The following is a 27,523-nucleotide window of genomic DNA, read 5'->3' as shown; positions in this document are numbered from 1 at the left end:
TTGACCCGTTAACCAATACATTGGTCCAAGCAATACCCTAGTGAAAAGAGGTCCTCAGATAGGCCAAATAATTCCATTCTGTCACAAGGCATCTATATATATATATATATATATATATAATATATATCTCCGTCTGCGACAAGGTTTGCCATTCGGATTAAGCTGATGTCTTCCCGCTGACGGCCAACGCTTCACGAACTCAAGAGGATCCCCAAAATTTACGTGGATAAATGGTAATCTGATGGGGCTCAGAGGATGAGGAGACCTATCCGGGGGCAGGCACCTTATTCACGAAGAGAGAAGTCCCCACGGTGCGTTATAAATAGGATAAAGGGTATAAAGGTGAGAGGCAGGGAAGTCAGGAAGGAAGAGGTTACAGTAGCCCTCGCAGGAAAGCACATTGAACCGCGTGTGCGAGCCGTATCATTATTTATTATATGTGTTTTGCCGTTCCCGGGCAGCTGTTAATATCGTCCCAGTGGCTCCTTGAGCCGCGTCCGCCATGTATATTATCAGGGTATGCATTTTCTGCCCGGTAGCTGGTGAGGCGGCTGGGAGTAATGACCGGTTACGTTCCGTGAGCTGTTTAACGAAGGTCAGTTTGGTTGAACGCGTGGCCCGAAGCGAGCCTCATTCATGCTGTGACGTGTGTGGGGTCTCCGGCCGCCAGGTCTCTTCTGTGGCCAGGAATAAGATCCTTGGGGGGCAGTTGCAGTGCACGTGGTGCAGCTTCAATGCAGCTATCCCAAGATCTAAGCCAGTCTCCTGGGGCAGGCGGATGTCTCTGTGTAGATGAGATCTCATTGCTGTCTCCCGGTCTATATGTCTCTTTACAAGCTCTCATAAGTGCTCATTAATCGTAAAAGTGGACAGTCGGCAAGGACATTCTCTTTGTTGCCATGGCGACTGCTCTATTTTTACTGCTGCTGTTGGTGTGATTTGTGTAGCGGTGGTGTCGGTGACAGGGCTTTCGCGGAGTACCGCTTGTCACGTTATCGTAGAGAGCAGTTTATCCTCCTAGAGAGCAGTTTATCCTCCTAGAGAGCAGTTTATCCTCGTAGAGAGCGGTTTATCCTCGTAGAGAGCGGTTTATCCTCTGTGTTTTAGAACCAGAACGCGTGTACCCTATACACGGCGCCCGGGCCCTGGATTTCAGCTGTCAGGGACTTGATGAGCTGACATTCACATGAAGCTTTGGCCACGGGCCTAGACAGCGCTGGCTCGTCTCTTTTTGGCAGTCTCTTGCCATTCTCGTCTGACACAAGCAGTGTGTGCGTCTCGATACATTTGTATCCGACGTATCCGATATTTAAGCAACGTGGACAGCGGCGTAGCATGTTCCGTGTTCTGCCACGCAGACGCCGTCCCGTGAAGTCGAGGTGTTATTTTATATAGTACTTATCTCCTGTTTACGGCTTGAATCAAAACTTTTAAAGAGAAATAAAATCGAGTTTGGTTATACATGTGCCGGTGATCTGGCCGACGCGGCGCGTTGATGGCGTTTCTTACATGCCAAAGTGTAAATATTTTGCCCTAGTTTTACCCCAATGTATACCTCGAGGGAACGCGTGAGATGGAAGACGAGACCTCCGAGGGTCCGAAAGCTGATGTGACCCTAAGATGGACCTCTTCTTGCAGAGTCTCCGTTTCGGTAGCGTTATTTGGGCAGGGTATGGGTGGCGCTTGCTGTTTATTTGCTGCTCCGAGGCGCAGTCTCCTTTGCCTGTTTTCCCCTTAGAAGGCTGGAACGTTACTCTGTCCCCTCTGAGCTTCGCATCGGGAGAGCGGTGCTAGATCCCCACCTTGTGGCAGTGGCCAGTAATGCCGGCTGTGGCGTCTGTATGCAGATGAGGGGACGGAGCGGGCGTGCCGATTGGCTGGAAGGCGTGCCGTGTGAGCACAGATACAGGAGCAGTCCGTTTCAGAGCGTTTACCTGTCAGCGGCCGATCGGACCGTCGCGCTCTCTCCTTTCCTCATTCTTCTTCTGTGAAACATGACCGTGAAACAAATGGACCAGGGCCAGCGTTACCGGCCAAGGATGGCATTCCTCAAGAAGGTATGTGTGCTTTGTGCATGCTCGCGCGTTCGTCTGCCGGCAGCGCCTGCATTCTGCACAGTAATCAGGCGTACGCCGATGCTGTTATTGTCGAGCGAGGCATGAGCTGGGTGTCCTATGCATTAAGCCCCCTGGCGCTGATTGTGTTAATGCCCCCGTAATATGCCCATTAAAGTCCTCTCCTTATTAACGTTGTTCTCCCTTTTGGTGCAAATGGAACCCGGTAGCCAACTGGTTAACCACGCGAGCTCTCGGACCGGTCCCCGGGTGGGGTGGAAGTTTGCGAGGACTGCCCGGCCCGTGTTGGACTAGCCAGCTTTCTTAGCAGTTGAATTACTGAGTGTCATGGGAGTTGGGCACCTGCAAATGTGTCCGTCATGTGGCAGCGGAAGGATTATTCCAGTGCCGGCAGGTGTGCGAGAGGTGGGGCGCACTCTCAGCCGGCACCGTGTTGTTCCAGGTATGGGGCCATCGAGTGCTTATCTCCCCGTGACACCCAGTTCCTCCACCATACATTGCACTGCTGTCATTAATTGGACGTCCGAGGGTCTTGGGAGTGGTAGTGCACCTCCTCCTCTAATACATGATACATTGTAATGTTAATTGTTAATGAGTATGACTAAACGGCGCGCTCCACGGTGTCCGCGCTGGGATACGGTGCCAGGAAACGTCACATTAAGGGATCTTAGTAAAATCCATAACAATGTCTGTTAGCGGCCGGCGGGGAGACTTGGCGTTTTACATCTCATCGATACGGGCCCCTGGTGGGAGATTATTAGCCGCGCAGGAGAGTGGCCCGTTTATACTCAGCCCCAGCCTAGGATGGGGGCTACAACTCCCAGCCGTGTGTTAGGATGGGGGCTACAACTCAACACAACTCCCAGCCGTGTGTTTCCATCATGGCGTCCGATGGTTGGATTTTGTAGAGCTCTGGACTCCGGGCGGCCTGTTGCCCCTGTTTCTGCGTGTTTTGGGGGCAGCCGCGTGTAATAAGGTACAGGACCTGTTGTTAGCCTGGGTCGCTTCTGCTGAAAGGCTGTCACAGGACCTCTAGCCGGAGGGTCCCTGGGCCATGGTGGGAGCTGGGTGCCGGGCGGTGCGCAGCGGATCTCTGCAGTTAATAATCCCTTAGTCCTACTCCATGTGCCGGGCATTGCTTGGCTTATCCTATTAAAAGGCATTAGCCGGATTCCCTGTGACAGGTCCAGCTGGCCGCTGCAAGTCGGCGGGACTGAGAGCAGCCACTGCGCTTGGCGGGGAAAATATAGCAGAATGTGTATATATATATATGTATGTATGTGTGTGTGTATATATATATATATAGATGTATAAATGTGTGTGATGTGTGTATGTATATGTACACACACACACACACACACATATATATATATATAAATATAAATGCAGGTTTTGATGTGAAAACTGGTAATATGATGATTTCCTGTAATTGCTGCCACTAAGTAAGTTGGGATTGAGCTCATTATACGTCCCTATAGATTACAATATATATCTGACCCAATAATCAGAGACACCGGACTCTCTCGCCCATCGCAATCTACATTTCAGCGTTCACCCTCTCCCCACCCCCCTCCATATTGGCCGACGGACAGGCTGTCCTCGTTGAAGTTACTGAAGGACACTGTCGGGTAATTCATGAGACTGTCCTCCAGCAATAATAACAAATCAGAGGGGTATCTGTGCTCAGGACGAGCGCTCATCACTTTCACTTCATCTAATCTCATGTAGAATAAACAAGTCCTCTCCGTGCAGCACATCTCGGCCCCTTCCCAAACCCAAAATACGGGGCCTCTCCGCAAATCCAGCCGGCGATTCGAAGCGACGCGGGTAGAAAGCAGATGGCAAGTAACCATTCAGATGGGGAATTGCCCACCTGTGACCATCCTCCTGTTAAGACTACAAGTCCCATCATGCCTTGCAGTCGGGGATTCCCCAGTTCCTATAGAATTCTGATATTCTCTCCGGTTTTGTTTCCCGTTTAACGCGTTTATCCCCCCAAATCACTGGCCGATTGTCTAAATGCCTCAAATAATTCCGCACAATCCTGTGAACACCATGACTGCAGAGCAGCGTGTTCGCCTTCGTATAAACCGGACCTGTTCGTTGGCTTATACAGAGGTAACTCGTGTATTCACAATATGTCGAGGCCAAGTTGAGTCCGGTGCTGAAGAGTTGCGCAGCCTCCATTGAGTTGGCCCAAGTTTAAGTCGTCTGCCGTCAGCTTGGTTGTCGAGTAAGTCATTGAGTCTGTCGGTAGTTGGATCCAAGCTGGAGTTCCATGAAGTTCCTGATCAGCTCGTTGCCCCCTAAACAGCCAAGTTACTTTTTACCAAGTTGGAGCCGTTTTCCAGCCGGAGTGCCGGTGGATCGGCGAGTTACTCGGCTTCCGAGCACCTCGCTGCCGGTATAACTGTAGTCAGGCTCATTTTAGTGAGCTTTAGCTCGGTGCCTGATCAAAGCTTTAAGGGGCCCTGGTGAAAACCTCAGGGCCCCACTAGCATAGGGATACCCCCAGGAAGGGGCAGAATGCTGTTTTGTGTTAACCCAGCCCCGTTCACCACCAGGACTTGATCCATATTTGGCATTCTCCTCCGTCTGGATCCTTTGACCGGATGCGGCGTGCGGGAACGTGTCTGGCACCCCTGTGTCTGGTCAGCGCCGTCCTGGACAGATCAGAAAGTGCTGACCTTTTTACCGAGCGAGAGGCTCCTGATCACAGAGCAGACCGTCGTGTTTCCAGCTGAGAGCGCTCTCTCTCCGTCTCGTTCTCCTTTTATTAACGCCGGTTGACATTCAGTTCCCAAGGAGGCAGGAAAAGAACGTCCCCGACGGCTGTGTGAGAGCGCCGAGCGCCGCCTGCTCCCGACCTCATTCCTGCTTAGGTGGAAATAGTCGTCGCAGGGTGTCCTGCATACTGCAACTTACTACTGACATGTGTAAGGGCCGGTCCCTTGTAGGGCCCTGGGTACTAATGACAGTGACATGTTTTACTCCTAGGGCCCCGGATACTACTGACTTGTGTAAGGGCCGCCCCTTCCTAGGGCCACCAGGTACTAATGACAGTGACACGGTTCAGGGTCAGGGCCTCCTAGAGCCGTCGTGCGTTGATGCCGGTGGCCCCCGGTGAGGGGGACGGAGCCCCGTGCGGCGGGTAATGCTGGATACACAGTGTCTGTATTACGCAGGCTGTTGGAGGACGTTGAGCAGACGCTGGCACGCGTGGCACAGGGCCCTTATAAGGTGGCATCTGCCGTACGACGAGTGCCACGTGTTTCAAAACAAAACGTGATTAATACGACGCCGCGGCGGTCTGGCCGAAGACATCTTTATCACCTTTATTATTTCAGCTCCAATAAAGCGTAATGGGGGGCCGTCAGCGTGACGGGGGGCAGCCAGGTGCATGCTGGGAACATATAAGCGCAATATAGTAAGATGTTTAGCTTTTTAAAGAAAAGTGCTGGGTATCTGCGGCTGCTTTATGGCTGCATGGAAAGTGTTTGCCGGTCCGGGTGATAATGGGCAGTTAATGGGCGTGAGAGGAAGCTTGTGGCCGGCCCTAGGGGCAGCTCTGCAGCATCTCTCGCTCTAACTCCACGGACTGTCTCATCCATATTTCACTGTCTGTCCCGAAACGTTTCTTCCGCCTCACCGTCAGTTCCAGAGCAATTAACCTGTTCGCTGCTGGATCAGAACCTTTTGGGGGGGTTTCTTTTTGTAAAGATTATCGGGTGCAGAATCGGGGTGGCTCCAGCTGATAGAAAGGAATGAATGGGGTGGGGTGTTATTAGGGGGTGGGGTGTTATTAGGGGGTGGGGTGTTATTACGGGGTGGGGTGTTATTACAGAATGGGGTGTTATTACGGGGTGGGGTGTTATTACAGAGTGGGGTGTTATTACGGGGTGGGGTGTTATTACAGAATGGGGTGTTATTACGGGGTGGGGTGTTATTACAGAGTGGGGTGTTATTACGGGGTGGGGTGTTATTACGGGGTGGGGTGTTATTACAGAGTGGGGTGTTATTACAGAGTGGGGTGTTATTACGGGGTGGGGTGTTATTACAGAGTGGGGTGTTATTACGGGGTGGGGTGTTATTACGGGGTGGGGTGTTATTACAGAGTGGGGTATTACAGAGTGGGGTGTTATTATGGGGTGGGGTGTTATTATGGGGTGGGGTGTTATTACAGAGTGGGGTGTTATTACAGAGTGGGGTGTTATTACGGGGTGGGGTGTTATTACAGAGTGGGGTGTTATTATGGGGTGGGGTGTTATTACGGGGTGGGGTGTTATTATGGGGTGGGGTGTTATTACAGAGTGGGGTGTTATTATGGGGTGGGGTGTTATTATGGGGTGGGGTGTTATTACAGAGTGGGGTGTTATGGGGTGGGGTGTTATTACGGGGTGGGGTGTTATTACAGAGTGGGGTGTTATTACGGGGTGGGGTGTTATTACGGGGTGGGGTGTTATTACAGAGTGGGGTGTTATTACGGGGTGGGGTGTTATTACAGAGAAGGGTGTTATTATGGGGTGGGGTGTTATTACAGAGTGGGGTGTTATTACGGGGTGGGGTGTTATTACGGGGTGGGGTGTTATTACAGAGTGGGGTGTTATTACGGGGTGGGGTGTTATTACGGGGTGGGGTGTTATTACGGGGTAGGGTGTTATTACGGGGTGGGGTGTTATTACAGGGTGGGGTGTTATTACGGGGTGGGGTGTTATTACAGGGTGGGGTGTTATTACGGGGTGGGGTGTTATTACGGGGTGGGGTGTTATTACAGAGTGGGGTGTTATTACGGGGTGGGGTGTTATTACAGAGTGGGGTGTTATTACGGGGTGGGGTGTTATTACGGGGTGGGGTGTTATTACAGAGTGGGGTGTTATTACGGGGTGGGGTGTTATTACAGAGAAGGGTGTTATTATGGGGTGGGGTGTTATTACAGAGTGGGGTGTTATTACGGGGTGGGGTGTTATTACGGGGTGGGGTGTTATTACAGGGTGGGGTGTTATTACAGAGTGGGGTGTTATTACGGGGTGGGGTGTTATTACGGGGTGGGGTGTTATTACAGGGTGGGGTGTTATTACGGGGTGGGGTGTTATTACGGGGTGGGGTGTTATTACAGGGTGGGGTGTTATTACGGGGTGGGGTGTTATTACAGAGTGGGGTGTTATTACAGAGTGGGGTGTTATTACGGGGTGGGGTGTTATTACGGGGTGTTATTACGGGGTGGGGTGTTATTACAGAGTGGGGTGTTATTACGGGGTGGGGTATTATTACAGAGTGGGGTGTTATTACGGGGTGGGGTGTTATTACGGGGTGGGGTGTTATTACAGAGTGGGGTGTTATTATGGGGTGGGGTGTTATTACAGAGTGGGGTGTTATTACGGGGTGGGGTGTTATTACAGAGTGGGGTGTTATTACGGGGTGGGGTGTTATTACAGAGTGGGGTGTTATTACGGGGTGGGGTATTATTACAGAGTGGGGTGTTATTACGGGGTGGGGTATTATTACAGAGTGGGGTGTTATTACGGGGTGGGGTGTTATTACAGAGTGGGGTGTTATTATGGGGTGGGGTGTTATTACAGAGTGGGGTGTTATTATGGGGTGGGGTGTTATTACGGGGTGGGGTGTTATTACAGGGTGGGGTGTTATTACAGAGTGGGGTGTTATTACGGGGTGGGGTGTTATTACGGGGTGGGGTGTTATTATGGGGTGGGGTGTTATTATGGGGTGGGGTGTTATTACGGGGTGGGGTGTTATTACAGGGTGGGGTGTTATTACGGGGTGGGGTGTTATTACAGAGTGGGGTGTTATTACGGGGTGGGGTGTTATTATGGGGTGGGGTGTTATTACAGAGTGGGGTGTTATTACAGAGTGGGGTGTTATTACGGGGTGGGGTGTTATTACAGAGTGGGGTGTTATTACAGAGTGGGGTGTTATTACGGGGTGGGGTGTTATTATGGGGTGGGGTGTTATTACAGAGTGGGGTGTTATTACGGGGTGGGGTGTTATTACAGAGTGGGGTGTTATTACGGGGTGGGGTGTTATTACGGGGTGGGGTGTTATTACGGGGTGGGGTGTTATTACGGGGTGGGGTGTTATTACGGGGTGGGGTGTTATTACGGGGTGGGGTGTTATTACGGGGTGGGGTGTTATTACGGGGTGGGGTGTTATTACGGGGTGGGGTGTTATTACGGGGTGGGGTGGTATTACGGGGTGGGGTGGTATTACGGGGTGGGGTGGTATTACGGGGTGGGGTGTTATTACGGGGTGGGGTGTTATTACGGGGTGGGGTGTTATTACAGGGTGGGGTGTTATTACGGGGTGGGGTGTTATTACAGAGTGGGGTGTTATTACGGGGTGGGGTGTTATTACGGGGTGGGGTGTTATTACGGGGTGGGGTGTTATTACGGGGTGGGGTGTTATTACGGGGTGGGGTGTTATTACGGGGTGGGGTGGTATTACGGGGTGGGGTGTTATTACGGGGTGGGGTGTTATTACGGGGTGGGGTGTTATTACGGGGTGGGGTGGTATTACGGGGTGGGGTGTTATTACGGGGTGGGGTGTTATTACGGGGTGGGGTGTTATTACGGGGTGGGGTGTTATTACGGGGTGGGGTGTTATTACGGGGTAGGGTGGTATTACGGGGTGGGGTGTTATTACGGGGTGGGGTGGTATTACGGGGTGGGGTGTTATTATGGGGTGGAAACCCTCTGCACATCGGCTCCGAATGATTCTCATCTTCCATCAGATTCCGGATTTTTGTTGAGCCACCTCGAGCGAAGTCTCCTGGGGGGAGCAAACTGTGAACTCTTTGATATTTTTGGCTTGTTTTGGGTAATTTGGTGGCGAGAAAGTGTTCTTTTTTTATTTAGCAGACTCCCTCCTCCCCTTTTCCGTATGAAATGTCGCCGTTGTGCCGCTTCTCCGGCGCTGATCGTGTAAATGGGAGAAAATCATTTCATTTAGCGAGCGTGGTGTTTTCTGATGATCCGTCCGGGGCCCCTGCCTCTTGTTTAGAGCCAATTACCCAGAACCGGCTGTTAATTAGCGCGTTGTCACGCGGAGCAGAGATTGGGGGGACGCCAATTACCCTCCTCCGTGGAATTCTGAATCTGCGAATGAATTTGCCGGGACTCCCCCCGACCTGATTTGTCGACACGGCAGGCGTAGGGGAGACGTTTGAATTGCCCTTTTGGACGCTTCCGCCCCTGCAGTGGCGCTCGGCGGGATCCTCGCTCGCAAGAAGTGGGTTAGGAGCGACGGAAACAGAGCTCGTAAATGATAAATGAGACGGACGTGGATTCTGCCAGGCGAAGGAATTATCAGAGCGCCGCTGACATTCACACAGCTAATGGGGCAGCGACCGTCTAAGCTGTCCTCGTATCCGCGAGCCGCCGAGGGCCACAGCGTTGGCCTGATATCTTGGGTTTATACAAATATATATAAATATATATATATATATATATATATATATATATAAAATATGGTGAACGCTGAGAGCGCCTTCATGACTCCTAAGCGTCCCTGTTTATTATTATTTATTGATGTAGCGCCATCATGTTCTGCAGCGCTGTACAAAGGGGTTAACCAGACATAACAAACAAAAGGCGAGCCCTGATCTTGTGATTTATAATCTGGAATTAACGCACAAGGTGGTGACCCCCGGCCATGCCGCTCGGCTTCCGCCATGGCGTTGGCTGTCTGTGACGTCGGCCGCAACACACAACCTGCCCCGTGGGTAAAGCTGTGTGCCCAGGGACTTCAAACAAGAAGTAAATACCCCCCCCGGCTATGGCTGTACGCAAACTGTTTATTGAATGCTCTCTGTGTTTCAGATTGAAGCGCTTTTGCTGGAGATGCAGGATGGGGAGACGGGAATCAAGATGCACACCCAGAGACTGATGATAACCACAATCCCCCACGCCATGACAGGTATCCCGTCATCCTCTCCCAGGGTTCTCATAGTTCCAGAGCGGGTTCTAGGTAATGGGAGATGCCCCCCACGTGATCAGGTCACAAGAGCCGCGATGAGCCCCTTTTAAATGCCCGTAGGTTACACGGGAAGGTGCCGCCTGGCAGCCCAGCTTCACCCGTCTATTAGCTGCTAAATCCACCGATGGCCGGAGGTGTCATTCACCTGTCGGACCCAAACCCATAAAGAAAGGACCCGTCTATCGTAGTATCTGGGACTGTCCTCACATTCTCACTCCCAAGATGATGGCAGCGTGAGGGAGGGTTCACGCGCTCGCTGCCGGAGTACTGACCTTGCGCGACCTTGAGCTCGGGCCACTTAGCCGATCAGTGCCGGCTGGCTGTGTGACCGAGCACTTCCTTAAGGAGATCAAATTAAAAGATTACGTTGGCCCTGAGACCTGGTAGTCAGTTTCGCCAGCACAGACCGAGCTGCCATTAACCTTTTGTTCACCGAACCTGCCTTAGATACCTTCAGAAGCAGGCAAAGAAAATGTTTAATTTACAGTTTTACCAATGTTTCTATTATTATAAAATCCACACTGACTGGTGTCGTTAGTCCGTGGATCAACAACATGCCGTGTGTAGGTGTGTGTATATAATATATAAAATATATAGGGGTTCCTGCTTTATCCATCCGATCTCTAACGAGAGTCTTCCCTGCAGGTCAGGATATACTGGAGTGGATTATTCAGAGGCTGCAGATCACAGAGGAAGGTACGGAAAATGATTAATTAAACCACAGACCCCTCACACGACCCGGGCGCCCCCAAATCGCCTATTCCGAGCTACGGCCCGCTAGCTGAGCCACGGGCGCTCAACAAGCTAAAAACAAAAAAATAAAGGTTATCAAGTCGCACAAAATATTCCTTATCCATCTCGTCTGCTTGCTTCAGAGCGATCTCCTCTTCTGCCCAGAAGACCCTGAGCTGAGCGGTAACTCTACTGTATCAGTGCATCTCCATCGAGGTCTTATTATTATTATCAGTATTATTACTATTATTATTATAAATAAGGTTTTGGTGATAGCCCTGGAATTCCGTAGTTTTCCACGTCAGATGAGGTTTGTGGGGAGAGCCCATCGCATGCACGTCACCTCCGTGTTTTCAGCGCTGTACACTCTTTATATTGTTACGTATCGTCTCGACCAGTGTTTTTTTAATTAAAAAAGGTTATTTTTCCCGCAGAGGCCCAACACCTTGGCAACTTAATGGTGAAGTGTGGCTACATCTACCCCCTGCAGGAACCAACTAACCTTATTCTCAGAGCCGATGCCAGTCTGTACCGATTCCAGGTGAGCAGAGACTGGGGGCCACAAAGCCCCCACGCTGGGGTCTATACTATGTGTGATGGCCTTTTATTATGGCAGAGGGGCTTGGTATGTCATAAGCTGCCATTTTATCATCTTTCAGACTCCTTATTTTTGGCCGACGCAGCAGTGGCCGTCGGAGGACACAGACTACGGTAAGTAAGATCAGCTCCCAAAGCCGCATCCCTCCGACGGCAGTCCGTCATGTTCAGCAACTTTCTGTTCCGTCAGATACAATGTATTCATCCCACTTTTCAGTTACACGTATGTTGACGTGAGTTTCTCTGACCGCAGCAATATATTTGGCGAAGAAGAATATTCGGAAAAAGGGGTTTTTGGAGGAATACGAAAAGGTAGGAGTACCTCTAGAAAGAGTGATGGGGGGGCCAGATCCGGAAACATCACCAATGTACTCGCGGCTGTCCCTTCAACATCCTCCATGATGGGCTTCGGCCGGCGGAGGTCCAGGGCCGGTAGGAGTAAACGTACTGGTCCCACCTCGTTGCTGCAAGAAGATGAATCACTTGCATTATCTGTAAAGCGAGGAACTCATCTTTTATGCTTTTGTTTAGTAAGAGCTTCTTCTGTGGTTTTTTTTGTTTGTTTTTTTTCCAGGAAAACTACAGCGCTCTTAACAAAAAGATAAACCACAAATGGGATTTTGTCGTCATGCAGGCGAAGGAGCAGTACAAGTGAGTGAGTTAATGGAGGATAATGGAGCTCGGTGGTTAATGCTGGGAACGCGCAGATAGATGCCCGCTTTCTGAAAGTTATTTTCTGCCGGAATGTGTTAGATTTGGGGCTGACAGCATGACCCCAAGTAACACAGATCCTAATCCTTCAATCTGGTGGGTGAAAACCCGCGTTACGCTACGCGGCTCAGTTATCACCCCCAAAATGCATCTGCCCAGACTGAACTATGTCTTCTACGCGCATGTTCCCTGGCGAGTGCCAGGCTGCTGACCCTGGTTCTCTTTCCTCAGGGCTGGGAAGGAACGGAAGAAATCTGACCGTGTTGTTCTGGACTGTCAGGAGAAGGCTTACTGGCTGGTTCACCGACCCCCTGTGAGTTAATAGATGGGATCGGGGGGGGCATACATTTCTAGTTTAATTTACACTGTTTACGCGCATGTGTCTGTAGATTAGCCAGTTCTTTTCTGCTTCATGAAATTGATGTTTTGGGGTATTAAACCCGGTCATTCCTTTCAGCCGGGAGTGCTGGACGTTCTGGACTATGGACTGGACCGAGCCACTGACCCCAACGTTTCCAAGGTAAACAGGTGAGTTTGTGAGGTTTCTTTTTACCCAGCGGCGATGGGGTGGGCAGTTTCTAAGCATTCAGACTCACTGGCTGCTCTGCTGCCCCCATTATAATATGATCATGGCAGAGAGAGAGATATCTGTGCTCATGGAAAGTGTTATCGGTACTGACATGTATTTCACAGACAGGAAAGCAGTGGAAAGAAGTAGTGGTTTCCTGGTGTTACTATCCTGCAAAGCCATTCCCTGTATATTCTTCATAGTATATACTCTCCAGCTCATATAACTAATCCCACCCGTTATATCTCTGTATATTCCTCATATTATATATTATATATTCTCCGGCCGTATAACTAATCCCGTCCTTATAACCAGTTATATCCCTGTATATTCCTCTTATTATATATTATATATTCTCCGGCCGTATAACTAATCCCGTCCTTATAACCCGTTATATCCCTGTATATTCCTCATATTATATATTATATACTCTCCGGCCGTATAACTAATCCCATCCTTATAAACCGTTATATCCCTGTATATTCCTCATATTATATATTATATACTCTCCCCCGTATAACTAATCCCGTCCTTATAACCCGTTATATCCTGTATATTCCTCATATTATATATTATATACTCTCCGGCCGTATAACTAATCCCGTCCTTATAACCCGTTATATCCTGTATATTCCTCATATTATATATTATATACTCTCCCCCGTATAACTAATCCCGTCCTTATAACCCGTTATATCCCTGTATATTCCTCATATTATATATTATATACTCTCCGGCCGTATAACTAATCCCGTCCTTATAAACCGTTATATACCTGTATATTCCTCATATTATATATTATATACTCTCCGGCCGTATAACTAATCCCGTCCTTATAACCCGATATATCCCTGTATATTCCTCATATTATATACTCTCCGGCCGTATAACTAATCCCGTCCTTATAACCCGTTATATCCTGTATATTCCTCATATTATATACTCTCCGGCCCGTATAACTAATCCCGTCCTTATAACCCGTTATATCCCTGTATATTCCTCATATTATATATTATATACTCTCCGGCCATATAACTAATCCCGTTCTTATAACCCGTTATATCCTGTATATTCCTCATATTTTATATTATATACTCTCCCCCCGTATAACTAATCCTGTCCTTATAACCCGTTATATCCCTGTATATTCCTCATATTATATATTATATTCTCTCCGGCCCGTATAACTAATCCCGTCCTTATAACCCGTTATATCCCTGTATATTCCTCATATTATATATTATATACTCTCCGGCCGTATAACTAATCCCGTCCTTATAACCCGTTATATCCTGTATATTCCTCATATTATATATTATATACTCTCCGGCCGTATAACTAATCCCGTCCTTATAACCCGTTATATCCCTGTATATTCCTCATATTATATATTATATACTCTCCCCCGTATAACTAATCCCGTCCTTATAACCCGTTATATCCCTGTATATTCCTCATATTATATATTATATACTCTCCGGCCGTATAACTAATCCCGTCCTTATAACCCGATATATCCCTGTATATTCCTCATATTATATACTCTCCGGCCGTATAACTAACCCCGTCCTTATAACCCGTTATATCCTGTATATTCCTCATATTATATACTCTCCGGCCCGTATAACTAATCCCGTCCTTATAACCCGTTATATCCCTGTATATTCCTCATATTATATATTATATACTCTCCGGCCATATAACTAATCCCGTTCTTATAACCCGTTATATCCTGTATATTCCTCATATTATATATTATATACTCTCCCCCCGTATAACTAATCCTGTCCTTATAACCCGTTATATCCCTGTATATTCCTCATATTATATATTATATACTCTCCGGCCATATAACTAATCCCGTCCTTATAACCCGTTATATCCCTGTATATTCCTCATATTATATATTATATACTCTCCGGCCGTATAACTAATCCCGTCCTTATAACCCGTTATATCCCTGTATATTCCTCATATAATATATTATATACTCTCCCCCGTATAACTAATCCCGTCCTTATAACCCGTTATATCCCTGTATATTCCTCATATTATATATTATATACTCTCTGACCGTATAACTAATCCCGTCCTTATAACCCGTTATATCCCTGTATATTCCTCATATTATATATTATATACTCTCCGGCCGTATAACTAATCCCGTCCTTATAACCCGTTATATCCCTGTATATTCCTCATATTATATATTATATACTCTCCGGCCGTATAACTAATCCCGTCCTTATAACCCGTTATATCCCTGTATATTCCTCATATTATATATTATATACTCTCCCCCGTATAACTAATCCCGTTCTTATAACCCGTTATATCCTGTATATTCCTCATATTATATATTATATACTCTCCGGCCGTATAACTAATCCCGTCCTTATAACCCGTTATATCCTGTATATTCCTCATATTATATATTATATACTCTCCGGCCGTATAACTAATCCCGTCCTTATAACCCGTTATATCCTGTATATTCCTCATATTATATATTATATACTCTCCCCCGTATAACTAATCCCGTCCTTATAACCCGTTATATCCCTGTATATTCCTCATATTATATATTATATACTCTCCGGCCGTATAACTAATCCCATCCTTATAAACCGTTATATCCCTGTATATTCCTCATATTATATATTATTTACTCTCCGGCCGTATAACTAATCCCGTCCTTATAACCCGATATATCCCTGTATATTCCTCATATTATATACTCTCCGGCCGTATAACTAACCCCGTCCTTATAACCCGTTATATCCTGTATATTCCTCATATTATATACTCTCCGGCCCGTATAACTAATCCCGTCCTTATAACCCGTTATATCCCTGTATATTCCTCATATTATATATTATATACTCTCCGGCCATATAACTAATCCCGTTCTTATAACCCGTTATATCCTGTATATTCCTCATATTTTATATTATATACTCTCCCCCCGTATAACTAATCCTGTCCTTATAACCCGTTATATCCCTGTATAGTCCTCATATTATATATTATATACTCTCCGGCCATATAACTAATCCCGTCCTTATAACCCGTTATATCCCTGTATATTCCTCATATTATATATTATATACTCTCCGGCCGTATAACTAATCCCGTCCTTATAACCCGTTATATCCCTGTATATTCCTCATATTATATATTATATACTCTCCGGCCGTATAACTAATCCCGTCCTTATAACCCGTTATATCCCTGTATATTCCTCATATTATATATTATATACTCTCCGGCCGTATAACTAATCCCGTCCTTATAACCCGTTATATCCCTGTATATTCCTCATATAATATATTATATACTCTCCCCCGTATAACTAATCCCGTCCTTATAACCCGTTATATCCCTGTATATTCCTCATATTATATATTATATACTCTCCGGCCGTATAACTAATCCCGTCCTTATAACCCGTTATATCCCTGTATATTCCTCATATTATATATTATATACTCTCCGGCCGTATAACTAATCCCGTCCTTATAACCCGTTATATCCCTGTATATTCCTCATATTATATATTATATACTCTCCGGCCGTATAACTAATCCCGTCCTTATAACCCGTTATATCCTGTATATTCCTCATATTATATATTATATACTCTCCCCCGTATAACTAATCCCGTCCTTATAACCCATTACATCCCTGTATATTCCTCATATTATATATTATATACTCTCCGGCCATATAACTAATCCCGTCCTTATAACCCGTTATATCCCTGTATATTCCTCATATTATATATTATATACTCTCCGGCTGTATAACTAATCCCGTCCTTATAACCCGTTATATCCCTGTATATTCCTCATATTATATATTATATACTCTCCCCCGTATAACTAATCCCGTCCTTATAACCCGTTATATCCTGTATATTCCTCATATTATATATTATATACTCTCCGGCCGTATAACTAATCCCGTCCTTATAACCCGTTATATCCCTGTATATTCCTCATATTATATATTATATACTCTCTGACCGTATAACTAATCCCGTCCTTATAACCCGTTATATCCTGTATATTCCTCATATTATATATTATATACTCTCCGGCCGTATAACTAATCCCATATATTCCTCATATTATAAATTATATACTAACTAATCCTGTCGTTATAACCTGTTATATCCCTGCTCTGGTTCTGTAGTTAGGGGGGTCAGAGCATCTCGCTATAAATATAGCTGCTTGTGGGCCAAGTTTGCTAAACAAGGCTATTTTTTTTATTGAGCGTGGGGTGATAGGAAGCAGCCAGGGATGCTTGGCATGGGAATCTGTATGTATGTGTTGCCCGTGAGAGCGGACATAGATTAATTTACTGTAGAATTTGTATAATGCCAACATACTCCACGGAGCTGCACCAAGCTGTCCAACTAGGGGCATTGGGGCAGATCCAAAAAAACCCAAAAAACACTTAATGGGAATTTCAGATGCTCGCTTCATTTCACTGACTGTTTGTGTATTTATTAAAGGGAATATCTGAAATCCCGCAGTTTGATGGGTAAATCCCTGGTGATCTGTAGTGTTGCTATGGTAACAGTGGATCTGCATAGAACCGAGTAAGCGGCGAAGCCCTGCGCCCTGTCTGGAGCTGGGTTACCGCTGGTAACCGTGCCCACCGAGACCCCCGTTTACATGAACATGCAGAGGCAGAAAAATAATGCAAAAGAGAATTTCCTGTCTTCTAAACTTGTGGTTATTTTTAAAAAAGTGGCCAATTAAGGAAACTTTCCGTCTTCGTGCTTTTTAAGCGCACATTTTTTTTGAATGTGAAATATGCAATTTACTGTCCATTAGCAGAAGAGAAAGCACGGCTTCTGATCCTTGACATTAATTTGCAATGTGCGCTTGGCACGTTCGCCATCTCCTAGGAGAGCGGATCGCCGCCGCGGCCGTTACGCGGACAGATAAAAGCCAGTGAATCACCAGCAAAAACTTGCGATTTCCATAAAAAGCCCTTGAACATCTCGGATCGCTCTGATTGTTGGGGCTACAGAGCTCGGTAACCAGGGAAACCCGCCGTACAAACCAATCCGCGATGTTTCGTGTAACGCCACCACTGACCGCTTCAATCAGTAACACGCAAAAAAAACCCGTCTTTCTGTCCTCGGCCCGTGGGACTCTGCCTGGACGGACGGTCGCAGCGCCCTAACAAAAAAAAGCTAAAAATGTATTGTGGCGCTGTGGGGGATCCCCTGCAATCTTTCCCCCGACACCCCCAAAAGTCATATCTCTTTTTTAAAACCGAATAATAATTCTGCGCCAGCCGCTGTGGTGCCCTCGGGTGGTGGTAGGAGGGAGCGCTTTGAAGTCCCGTCTTCAAAGGCTGCAGTAGCCAAGCACCATTTCTGGCATCCCTTAGGCCACGGGAGGGGAAAAGATCTGAAATGACCAAAGGAAAGCATGTAACAGTTATCTGATTGGCAGAGCAGGCGGCGGAATCACGCGGCGGATGTCTGGGGAAGCACGCGGTTACATTCACGGTATAGGAGTGTTAGAAGCAGACACGGCTCGAGAAATGCGTTGGTAAGCGAAGGGTTACCCCGCATTTAGTCTTTTCAGCACCAGTGGTTGATAGCGTCCTTATAGAAGTGTTCTTATTAAGGTAAGCGGGATCTGTAGCAGATCACAGAACGAGCCCCCACTCCCACAGTGGGTTTAACGAGAGCGTTCGTGTGACGCGCCTTCGCTTTATGGCTGCGTCGGGGAGAGTTACGGCTCATCTCAAAATGTTGTCTGTCTTTAGCTCTAGGTGTTGGTCAGCAGAGATCAGATAGGCTACGGTTACTGGATGTGACTAAACCCCCCGTTAATAATGGTCCCCGCATTAATAAAGGTCCCCCCAATTCTGAACACCCCCCCGGGGAGCCCCTCGTAAGCACTAATAGTAAATGACTTCCATGCGACAGACACAATGTTACACGCAGAGGTAGGGGCGTGCGTTCATTATCTCTGCTAATTAAAACTGATTATGAGGGTTTAAATGCTTGAAGGGGCTGCGGAATATGTTGGCTTCCTATAAATTATCAGTAATAATCCCATTTGTTTCCAGGGCATGTTTTCTGAGGAAAGATAATAAACACTAATGAATCTTATTAAAAGGGAAACTGACAATTAACTCCAAATACAATTAGCCAGAGAGCATTATGTCATGTGACTGATGGAACTTCCGAAACCATCACTGTTTCCCAGCAGCCCGGGGGAAGCTTTTGTCCGTGAGCCTGCACATAACAATCTCTTTACATTGGAGGCAGCACAGGAAGTGAGGTGTGCGAAGGAAAACTGCTTCCCCCCAGCTGGGGAGAACAAAAATCCGGAATTCTATGTTGCCATTTTTAAATGTATCCTCTGTTACGGGAAACATTCTGATTTTATTATTATCGGGACGGTAACGACCAAACACTGTCATCGGAACTCATTGGCCGGCTGTGGTTTTATGACATTAAACTCTCAGAGATGAGTCTGCTAACTGTAAACCTGTCATTTTCTAATTATCTTTTCCCATTCTGCCTTTTTTTTTTTTTGCAGATCTCTTGAATTCTGTGTCTATGCTGAAAATCTCGTGTTAAACGGTAAAACGCAGGCTGCCTGATGATTACCCGAGCGCTTCATTGTCCCAGGAATTAAAGGCAGAGACAGAAAGGAATAGCCGGGAACGGCAAACGCCGAGTCTTTTATTCCCGGCTAAATAATATGTGTCTGTTTCACGCGCATCATCCTGGAGGCGTCGGGAGACGTGCAATGACTGTTTGTATAATGAGAACGCCGCGCAGCGCTCATTATCTCCGCTCTCAGCCGTGTTTAGAAAGGTTCTAGAATCACCGGAGACTCTTATTGAATCTTACGCCGATCTCATTGCCCGGCAGGCACTCAGGGGGCAGCGAATAGCCCCCTGTGTCCCAAATGGGGGTCAGTTGGGGATCCTGGGGGGATTGAATGCATTACATTAACCTACATTTTTGGAAATGACATAAAAAAGCATTTATCCACTTAAACAGCGATGGTGTTATCTTGGCGTAAGGCATGGTAGTCCTTTGTGTCTGTGCTTGGTCCTGGGAGGACATCAGGGTACCCTGTCCAGGGGCATTACTAGAAACCATGGGGCATGGATCCGAAAATTGCCCTGTGGCCCCCCAACTTCAACAGCTAGTCTGTGCCATCATTGCCCCAAACAACTTGTCTGTGCCTTCTTTGACCTTTGCTCCCCCTCCCAACTTGACCCCTGTAGTTACGCCAGTGACCGTGTCTAATAAGCCGATCGTGACAGTGGCCACGTGTCCAGCCGGTACAAGGTATCTGTCCCGTCTAGAACATTATTGAGCAGACCAGGCCCGGCAGAGAGTCACCGTCCAACCAGCTGTGTCCGCTATCAGCGAGGAGCAATCTCCTTATAAAAGCTGTGTTATCTGCATTAACCATTTCATTTTCCTTTAAAATAAGATTTTTAGGCTTAGGTACCGGGGTATAAATGCCGTATGTCGCCCCAGGCTGTCCTAACGGGTCTCTTCTTTTGTTTCTTTTTACAGAAGAAAACCGTGGACTTCCACAGGAGAGAAGTAAGTGTGAGCTTTTCTTGGAAGTGTTTTAATCAGGTTGGCCGAGGAGGAGAGGCTACTAATCACTGTGCCGGCGCGGTGACGGTAATGCCTCGTGGCGTCCGCGGCATTGTCGGGTAGGCAGGGGGGGGCGTAAAGTGTTTCACCTCTGCGTTTGCTGAGCCCTCTGGCACTCGCCTGGTTACTATGTTGGGTGATCATGTAAGTGCAGGGGTAGTATGACGGGGCTTGGCTTCCCGGAAGGCATTCAGCGCTCTACATTTACAATCATTTCATACAGCAGAGCTCTGCCCATGCGCAGCTCTTGGCGCTGGTAATTCAGCACGGTTTGGTTTTAACAGTCTGCTTATCATTTCACAAGCTCCATATACCTTCTTCAGACTGTTTCCTGATGAGATGTTTGCTGTAAAGTCTCTGCCAAGATCCTGCTCCATGCAATTACTACCCCGGTCCTGACCAAGTTCCCCTGCAGGCTGGATAGGGTTAATCACGCCATTGAAGTGTATAATGCTAATAACAGCCTGTCTGATCTCCGTTCTAGATCATGTATTATCAGCAATCACTAATGAGATCCACTGTGAAGTCTTCAGTGTCACTGGCTGCGTGAGTCTCGCCATATGTTCCTGTCTATATGTTCCCCACCGCTGCGTGAGTCTGGCCCTGCACCCCCTATATATAAAACATATATAAAACATATATATATATATAAGTGTCTAGATTCCCTGTCTGTCTGGCTGCGCGAGTCTATCTATACGTCCCTTGCTCTTGTGTCGTTCTGTCCGCACGGCCCCTGTATGTACGTAGCTTTGGTTGCACGAGTCTGTTTGTTCCCCGTCTCGCCAGGTGCAGGAGTCTCTATATTGTCCCCGTCTGTCTCTCTGTCTATGTTACCTGTCTCGCTGTGGGGGTCTGTCTGCTCGCTGCCTCCCTCTTCTGCTGCGTGAGTCTTTCTATATGTTCCTTTCCCTTGTGTTATTCTGAGTCTTTCTATGCCCTCCTTGCCTCTTACTGTATCCATAACCCCTTCCCTCTGCTCCAAGGTGTCCGGGGGGGGGGGGGTATACCGATGCCGAGGTGTCCATGGTGGGGGGTTTATGGATGCCGAGGTGTCCATGGGGGGTTTATGGATGCTGAGGTGTCCGTGGGGGGGGGGTATACCGATGCCGAGGCACCCGTGGGGGGGTTTATGGATGCCGAGGCGTCCGTGGGGGGGGTATACCGATGCCGAGGCGTCCGTGGGGGGGGTATACCGATGCTGTGGCGTCCGTGGGGGGGGTATACCGATGCCGAGGCGTCCGTGGGGGGGGTATACCGATGCCGAGGCGTCCGTGGGGGGGGGTATACCGATGCCGAGGCGTCCGTGGGGGGGGGTATACCGATGCCGAGGCGTCCGTGGGGGGGGGGTATACCGATGCCGAGGCGTCCGTGGGGGGGGGTATATGGATGCCGCTAACGCCGCCCTGTATTCCAGGCTGTTGAAGTACTGTGAGCAGTATTACTCCCACGACCCCATCATGTCTGGCTGCCTCCCCAGTAACCCCTGGATCACGGACGACACCATGTTCTGGGAGCTCAATGCAAAACTGTGAGTTTGTCCCCTTCCTCCGTTGAACGCCGCGCGTCGTGTATTTTAAACTTAGATACAGGATAAAAAAGCTCAGCATCTGCGGTGGATTATAACTCCCATGGCACTCGGCCTGGTGGCGGCCCAGGATTTCGGTGCCAGTTACTGCCCAAGGGTCAGGTAATACCTGAGCGTGCGTCCCATTGGTTACTCCGAGAGGGCAACAGCTCTGCGGCGGGACCCCTGGAAGCGAGCCCCTTCTTATAATCCTGTAAAGCCGCGGCATTGTCGGGTATCGTGTTATATAATATATAATACATAAAGCTCACCGTCTCTCGTCAGGGTGGAGATTCCCACCAAGCTGCGCGTGGAGCGCTGGGCGTTTAACTTCAACGAATTGATCCGGGACCCGAAGGGCAGACAGAGCTTCCAGCAGTTCCTCAAAAAGGAATTTAGCGGTAAGTTTTAACAGGCGGGGATTCGGGATCTGATCGCACGGAGTGGGGAGCGAGCGAGTGTGCGTTAGTGTATGGAACTGGAGTGTGCACGTGTTTGGCGTGTGTCATCTTGGGGGGGGCGCATGCGCAGCTCACCTGGGAGAAATCCGTGTTTAACGGCTTACCCTGTATTTTCTTTTTTAGGAGAAAACATGAGTTTCTGGGAGGCCTGCGAAGATCTGAAGTATGGAGACCAGTCTAAAGTCAAGGAGAAAGCGGAGGAGATTTATAAGTGAGTGTTCACTCCGCTCCCTCTGCATTATCCTCGCCCGCATTATAAAAAGCTAACGGTTCTCTAGGCAGAGAAGTCGCGGGATACCCTGCTGTACAGCTCCACGGGGTACGATGGCGCCATATAAACCATTAAATAATAATCTTATTACGTACCCATCGCCGCCCGGCAGCTGTATATTCACAGAATGGCCCCGATGCCCCCTAGTGGAGACGGTTAGATTCCCACGCCATAAAACCCGCTCCACTGCAGTAACATCACTAGGTGGCGCCACAGTCCTGTGAATCCTTAATACCCTTCATATAAACACGGGCAGCCCTCGCGCCAAACACGGGTACCGCTGCCTACTCCTTCCAGAGCCAGCGAGGGGATTTAAAAATTCATGGGATAAGCATATGGCTGTCCTGAATTTAGAGAGTGTGGTAGATAAGGGGAGCAGCCTCCCAGCAAAAGTGGTAGATGTCAATACAGCGAGGGATTTAAACAACTAGTTTAAGTCTTTACAGCAGGAGAAACGGCGACTAGACAAGCTGGCAGGGGGCCGATCCCCCGGCGGGTTCTATGTTTCTGTTATAAGCGAGCCGGATGGGGCCGATCCCCCGGCGGGTTCTATGTTTCTGTTATCAGCGAGCCGGATGGGGCCGATCCCCCGGCGGGTTCTATGTTTCTGTTATAAGCGAGCCGGATGGGGCCGATCCCCCGGCGGGTTCTATGTTTCTGTTATAAGCGAGCCGGATGGGGCCGATCCCCCGGCGGGTTCTAGGTTTCTGTTATAAGCGGGCCGGATGGGGCCGATCCCCCGGCGGGTTCTAGGTTTCTGTTATAAGCGAGCCGGATGGGGCCGATCCCCCGGCGGGTTCTAGGTTTCTGTTATAAGCGGGCCGGATGGGGGCGATCCCCCGGCGGGTTCTAGGTTTCTGTTATAAGCGGGCCGGATGGGGGCGTTCCGCCGGCGGGTTCTACGTTATGAGCGGATACTTGGTATCGCTCTGGAAGCGATAGATCGGTTAGTCGTTAATAACACGCGTCTGCTACCCTCTCGGGTTCTAGGCAGTTCCTGGCTCCCGGGGCTCGGCGCTGGATTAACATTGACGGTAAAACCATGGAAATTACGGTGAAGGGATTGAAGCACCCGCATCGCTACGTGCTGGACGCCGCGCAGACGCACATCTACATGCTGATGAAAAAGGTGGGGTGTCCGTGCCGGCCGCTCTCGGCCCCGTTTACCCTCCCAGCGCGGTGCCCATAATCCCTGTCTGTTTGTGCCGTAGGATTCGTACGCGCGGTATCTGAAATCCCCCATCTACAAGGAGATGCTCGCCAAGGCGGTGGTGCCGCAGGAGACCAAGAAAAGGCAAGTGGCTCGCGTGTAGGGTAGAGAGCGCGTTTTTCATTATTATTACCCCGGCTAACGTAATCCGGGGGGTTCCTTACGGATCTGATCTGGTGGCCCGAAAGGAAAGCGTACCGGACAGGTAGTGATCCCTTTCAGTGGCCGGCATGTTCACAAAGCCCAAGGAATTACTAACGTTTTCCAGTCAGTATCAATACTCATGTGAACACCATACACACGCACACACGCTAACACACACTTTCATCCTAACAGCATATAGTGACACACGTTAACCACCATACACAAAACGCACGCACACGCTAACGCCACATGCTAGCACACACTTTCATCCCAACAGCATATAGTAACTCACACTCACGCTAACACTGTACACAAACGACACCCGCGTGCGCTCTATCCAAACTGTGCCTTATAGCGGTCGCTGTATGTACATGGCGGCACCGTTGTGGTTTGTGGCCGATAAAGTGTACAGCGCCGTATACACGCAGGGATCTAGTGCGATTGGTGTTATTACAATCAGGAACATGTTTTATTAATGTAATTATCCCTCACGCATGCGACAATCTGCGCATCTGTTTCAGGGAGGGATCCTGCGCTCAGCAACGCATCGCATGCCAGTGTGTAACGCGGTTATCGCATGCGTCATGCGGCTCTCTTCCTGCTCTGGGAAGCAAACGGTTCCCAGAAATGCTTTTGAAGCGGAGCGCACAGAGCGATGACACAGAGAATACGGGGAGGTCACAGCAAGCCGGCTTCGTATTATAAATATATCAGATTTCAAAGGCCGGCAGAGAGCGTGGAACAGCTCCCAGTGCTCTGCGCTTAGCGAGTCGCACCCCAAACACCCCCCCCCCCATGTCGCAGCATTTCTGCATGTCTTCCTGAATAGCAGTAGCGTGGATTCCGCAAACATCTCTTTGGGGTATCGCCGTTTAGGATTTAAGGTTTTTATGGTATTTGTGTAAATTCGGGCATTTAAAAGGATTTTAGGAATGTGATAAAGCCGAAGCGCACTCATTTTTACACTTTTCTCTCCCGCAGTAACTTCCCGTTCATGCGCCGGCACCGACGGTCCAGCCCGAGCCCCGTCATTCTCCGGCAGCTGGAAGAAGAAGCCCGAGCCAAGGAGGCAGCGAACTCCGTGGACATCACACAGGTTATGAGCAAGCTGGACCGGAGGAGCCAGCTAAAGCAAGAGGCTGCCAAGCCGACGTAGGCCACGCTAGGACCGTTAGTCACGCTGAGCCGTAGGGCATCAGGAGAGCAGCGCAGGGAGGCCGACTAGTGGCCACCAAAGGATTAGGCCAGTAGCTCCCGCTCGCCCTTTGCCAGTAGCTCCCGCTCGCCCTTTGCCAGTAGGTGTCTCTGTAGCTTCACACACAGCATAGTCTGCAGCGATCGACGCGCAGGTCGGCATAGAGTGCAGAGAAAGGGCCGGTGGAGCCCCTACTCGCCCTGCGCGGGTTCTATGTTATCGGTGTAATGTCTGCCATTCGCTAGGAAACCCTCCCTGGCGCGGACGCGTAGAGTCTGCATGTAAATTAACGTTCAGACCCCAACTGTAACGGCTGAACGATGGAATGACTCTATTTACAGAAAGAGACCGAGACCTAAAGGAGCAGAGAGCGACTTTCTAGAACCCGCCAGGAGGGGTAACAAGGGGGGGTAGTTTAACGTTCCTGTCCGAGCCGTAAGCGACGAAACACTCTGTTCCGGGGCGATCTAGACTATGTCCAGACACCCAGCAGAGCATCAACATGTCCTCTCCCCGACGCCCAATAAACGCGTTGCATGTCCGCTGTCGTTCTGTGTCTTTCATTGTTCATTTTATCCATTGTTTGTGACGTCGTTCCACCGGAGAGAGAAATGTCTCAGTGGGCAGAACGTTCCCCTCTGGGCTGGCACCGGTTGGGGTGTTAGGAGGCCACACACTAGATTAAGAGCTTTGGTAATGGGGAGCCCCGCGTGACCTCTCCCAGTGCACCCCGCTTCTCTAACCCTTGTGCTCTGTCTTTCTGCAGTTGTGCCAGTACACAGCTCCAGTCCCTCACCTGACCGTCTACACCGGTACCTGCGCCCCTCCATCTCCATCCAGCCTCTTCCTATCCTGCCACCCTGCGGGGGATCCAGCCTCTCCTTACCCCGGACGCACCATCCCCCTGCCAAACTGCGCCGCCTGCCCGTCGCCCATTAGCGTAGCTATAGAGAGCACCCCGGGAGTGGAGAGAAAGTGGGACTCCAGCGAGAACCCGTCTCCCACCGACAACACGGACTCCTCGTTGGGGTCGGAGAATCACCTCTGCGTCCCGACGGAATTGAAAACGACTCAGAAATCCAAAGTGGCGCTGTCGTTCAGCAAGTTGTTGAAGAGAGGCTGCTCAAACTCGCCTGTGTTTGCCACGCTTTCACCCAAGTGCCCCGCGGTGAATAACGGCAAAGTTCAGCCGCTAAACGAGTTGGAGGAACAGCTGCAGCAGACTTCCAAGAAGGTGACCAAGTAAGCAAAACGCATCCCCGTGTAACGCCGTTGGGCTGCGGAAGAAGAACTTTTTTTTTGCACTCTTTATGGAGCTTCCTGCTGAGGCAAGGAAAACAGGAAGTGGAGCGTGCATAAAAAAAGTGCTCTTTCATGGAAAATATGGGTTTTCTTTGAAATGACATTATAGTGTGCGGGGTAAGCGGGTTGTTCGGAGATCTGTGTCACATGGCATGTTTCGTTTGGGTTTGGTTTTTTTTGTTGTTTTTTTTTTGTTTTTTAAGTATTTCGGGAAAGCCACAGGTTTTGCGGTTTGGGAAATGCATGGCCTCGTCTGCTCTGATATTCACACCTCATGCATCTGCATGCGCTCCCCCGCCGGGCATCTGCGTATTAAAGCCCCCGACCGCTCCTCATCCATGGTGAGCTGCCGGCGCGCATGTGGCCAACGAATCGGAAAAACGCACCCAACGCTCTTTAAATGTTAAAGTTTGTAATTCCCTCGACTTCAGCTTTTTCCAGATTAAGGTGGATATTCCTTCTGAAAGCCGGATCTACCCGATCGACTCCGAGGAAGAGGAGGAAGACGGCCAGCTGGCCTGCAAGGAGTCCATCCAGGAGGTGATTTGCCCGTGGGAGAACGTCATCGAGGAAGGTAAAGCCGGGTAGACGCATGTGGCCTTCGGATAAGCCAAGGATTGGGGTCTTCAGTGCTGTTACGTCCAGCGGCCGGGAGCCCCTCTACACAAAAAGTGCATTAGGATCCGTAATGAATCCAGAGCCTGCCTGCCTTCTCCATTAACCAGTTCACTGCCAGACGAAGACCGAGATGCCCCTCTATCTCGCAGTATTAGCCAAAAACAGACTCCTGCGTCAGCATGCCCTTCCGGCCACAGATGGACTAAGCAGCCTCGCTCACCCCTCTGCCATCCGCCTTTCCCGCTGTCTTCTTGCGTCTACAAGTTTACCGGGTGTGCGCGTTGGGCCACATGGAGCAGGAGGAGTGTGGCGCCTGCCGGTGACCGAGCCGAGACGCTGTCTTCCCCAAAAAACTAAAGAAGACAGAATAAACCCTTCAAGTGCCAAGGGGTGTGAAACCCAACGGTCGTGGCTCGCGCATGAAAGCGA

The 27,523-nt window shown here is 49.0% G+C and overlaps 1 protein-coding gene across 2 annotated transcripts; it reads left to right on the top strand.

Moving 5' to 3' along the window:
- Positions 1–1,994: 1,994 nt before the first annotated feature.
- RGS9 (regulator of G protein signaling 9) lies at positions 1,995–27,064 on the top strand. 2 transcript variants are annotated; one of them, XM_089498778.1, is made up of 19 exons: positions 1,995–2,057; positions 9,908–10,004; positions 10,710–10,760; positions 11,231–11,337; positions 11,456–11,507; positions 11,647–11,705; positions 11,968–12,044; positions 12,336–12,417; positions 12,562–12,624; positions 20,243–20,272; positions 20,814–20,875; positions 21,744–21,857; positions 22,179–22,294; positions 22,478–22,565; positions 23,616–23,754; positions 23,837–23,919; positions 24,961–25,075; positions 25,941–26,416; positions 26,908–27,064. In XM_089498778.1, exons 1-19 carry the CDS (start codon positions 1,995–1,997, stop codon positions 27,062–27,064), a joined length of 2,031 nt encoding a protein of 676 aa, XP_089354904.1. The 2 variants fall into 2 exon arrangements, with proteins under 2 accessions (XP_089354904.1, XP_089354903.1); XM_089498777.1 differs by having other exon boundaries at positions 23,837–23,934.
- The last annotated feature ends 459 nt before the right edge of the window (positions 27,065–27,523 follow it).

This window comes from Sceloporus occidentalis, unplaced genomic scaffold, assembly GCF_023333645.1.
Source record: "Sceloporus occidentalis isolate IW3139 unplaced genomic scaffold, rSceOcc1.0.p SCAF_126, whole genome shotgun sequence".
NCBI lineage: Eukaryota > Metazoa > Chordata > Lepidosauria > Squamata > Phrynosomatidae > Sceloporus > Sceloporus occidentalis.
Note: the sequence above shows the minus strand (reverse complement) of the source record. Positions and strands in the feature narration are given on the sequence as shown.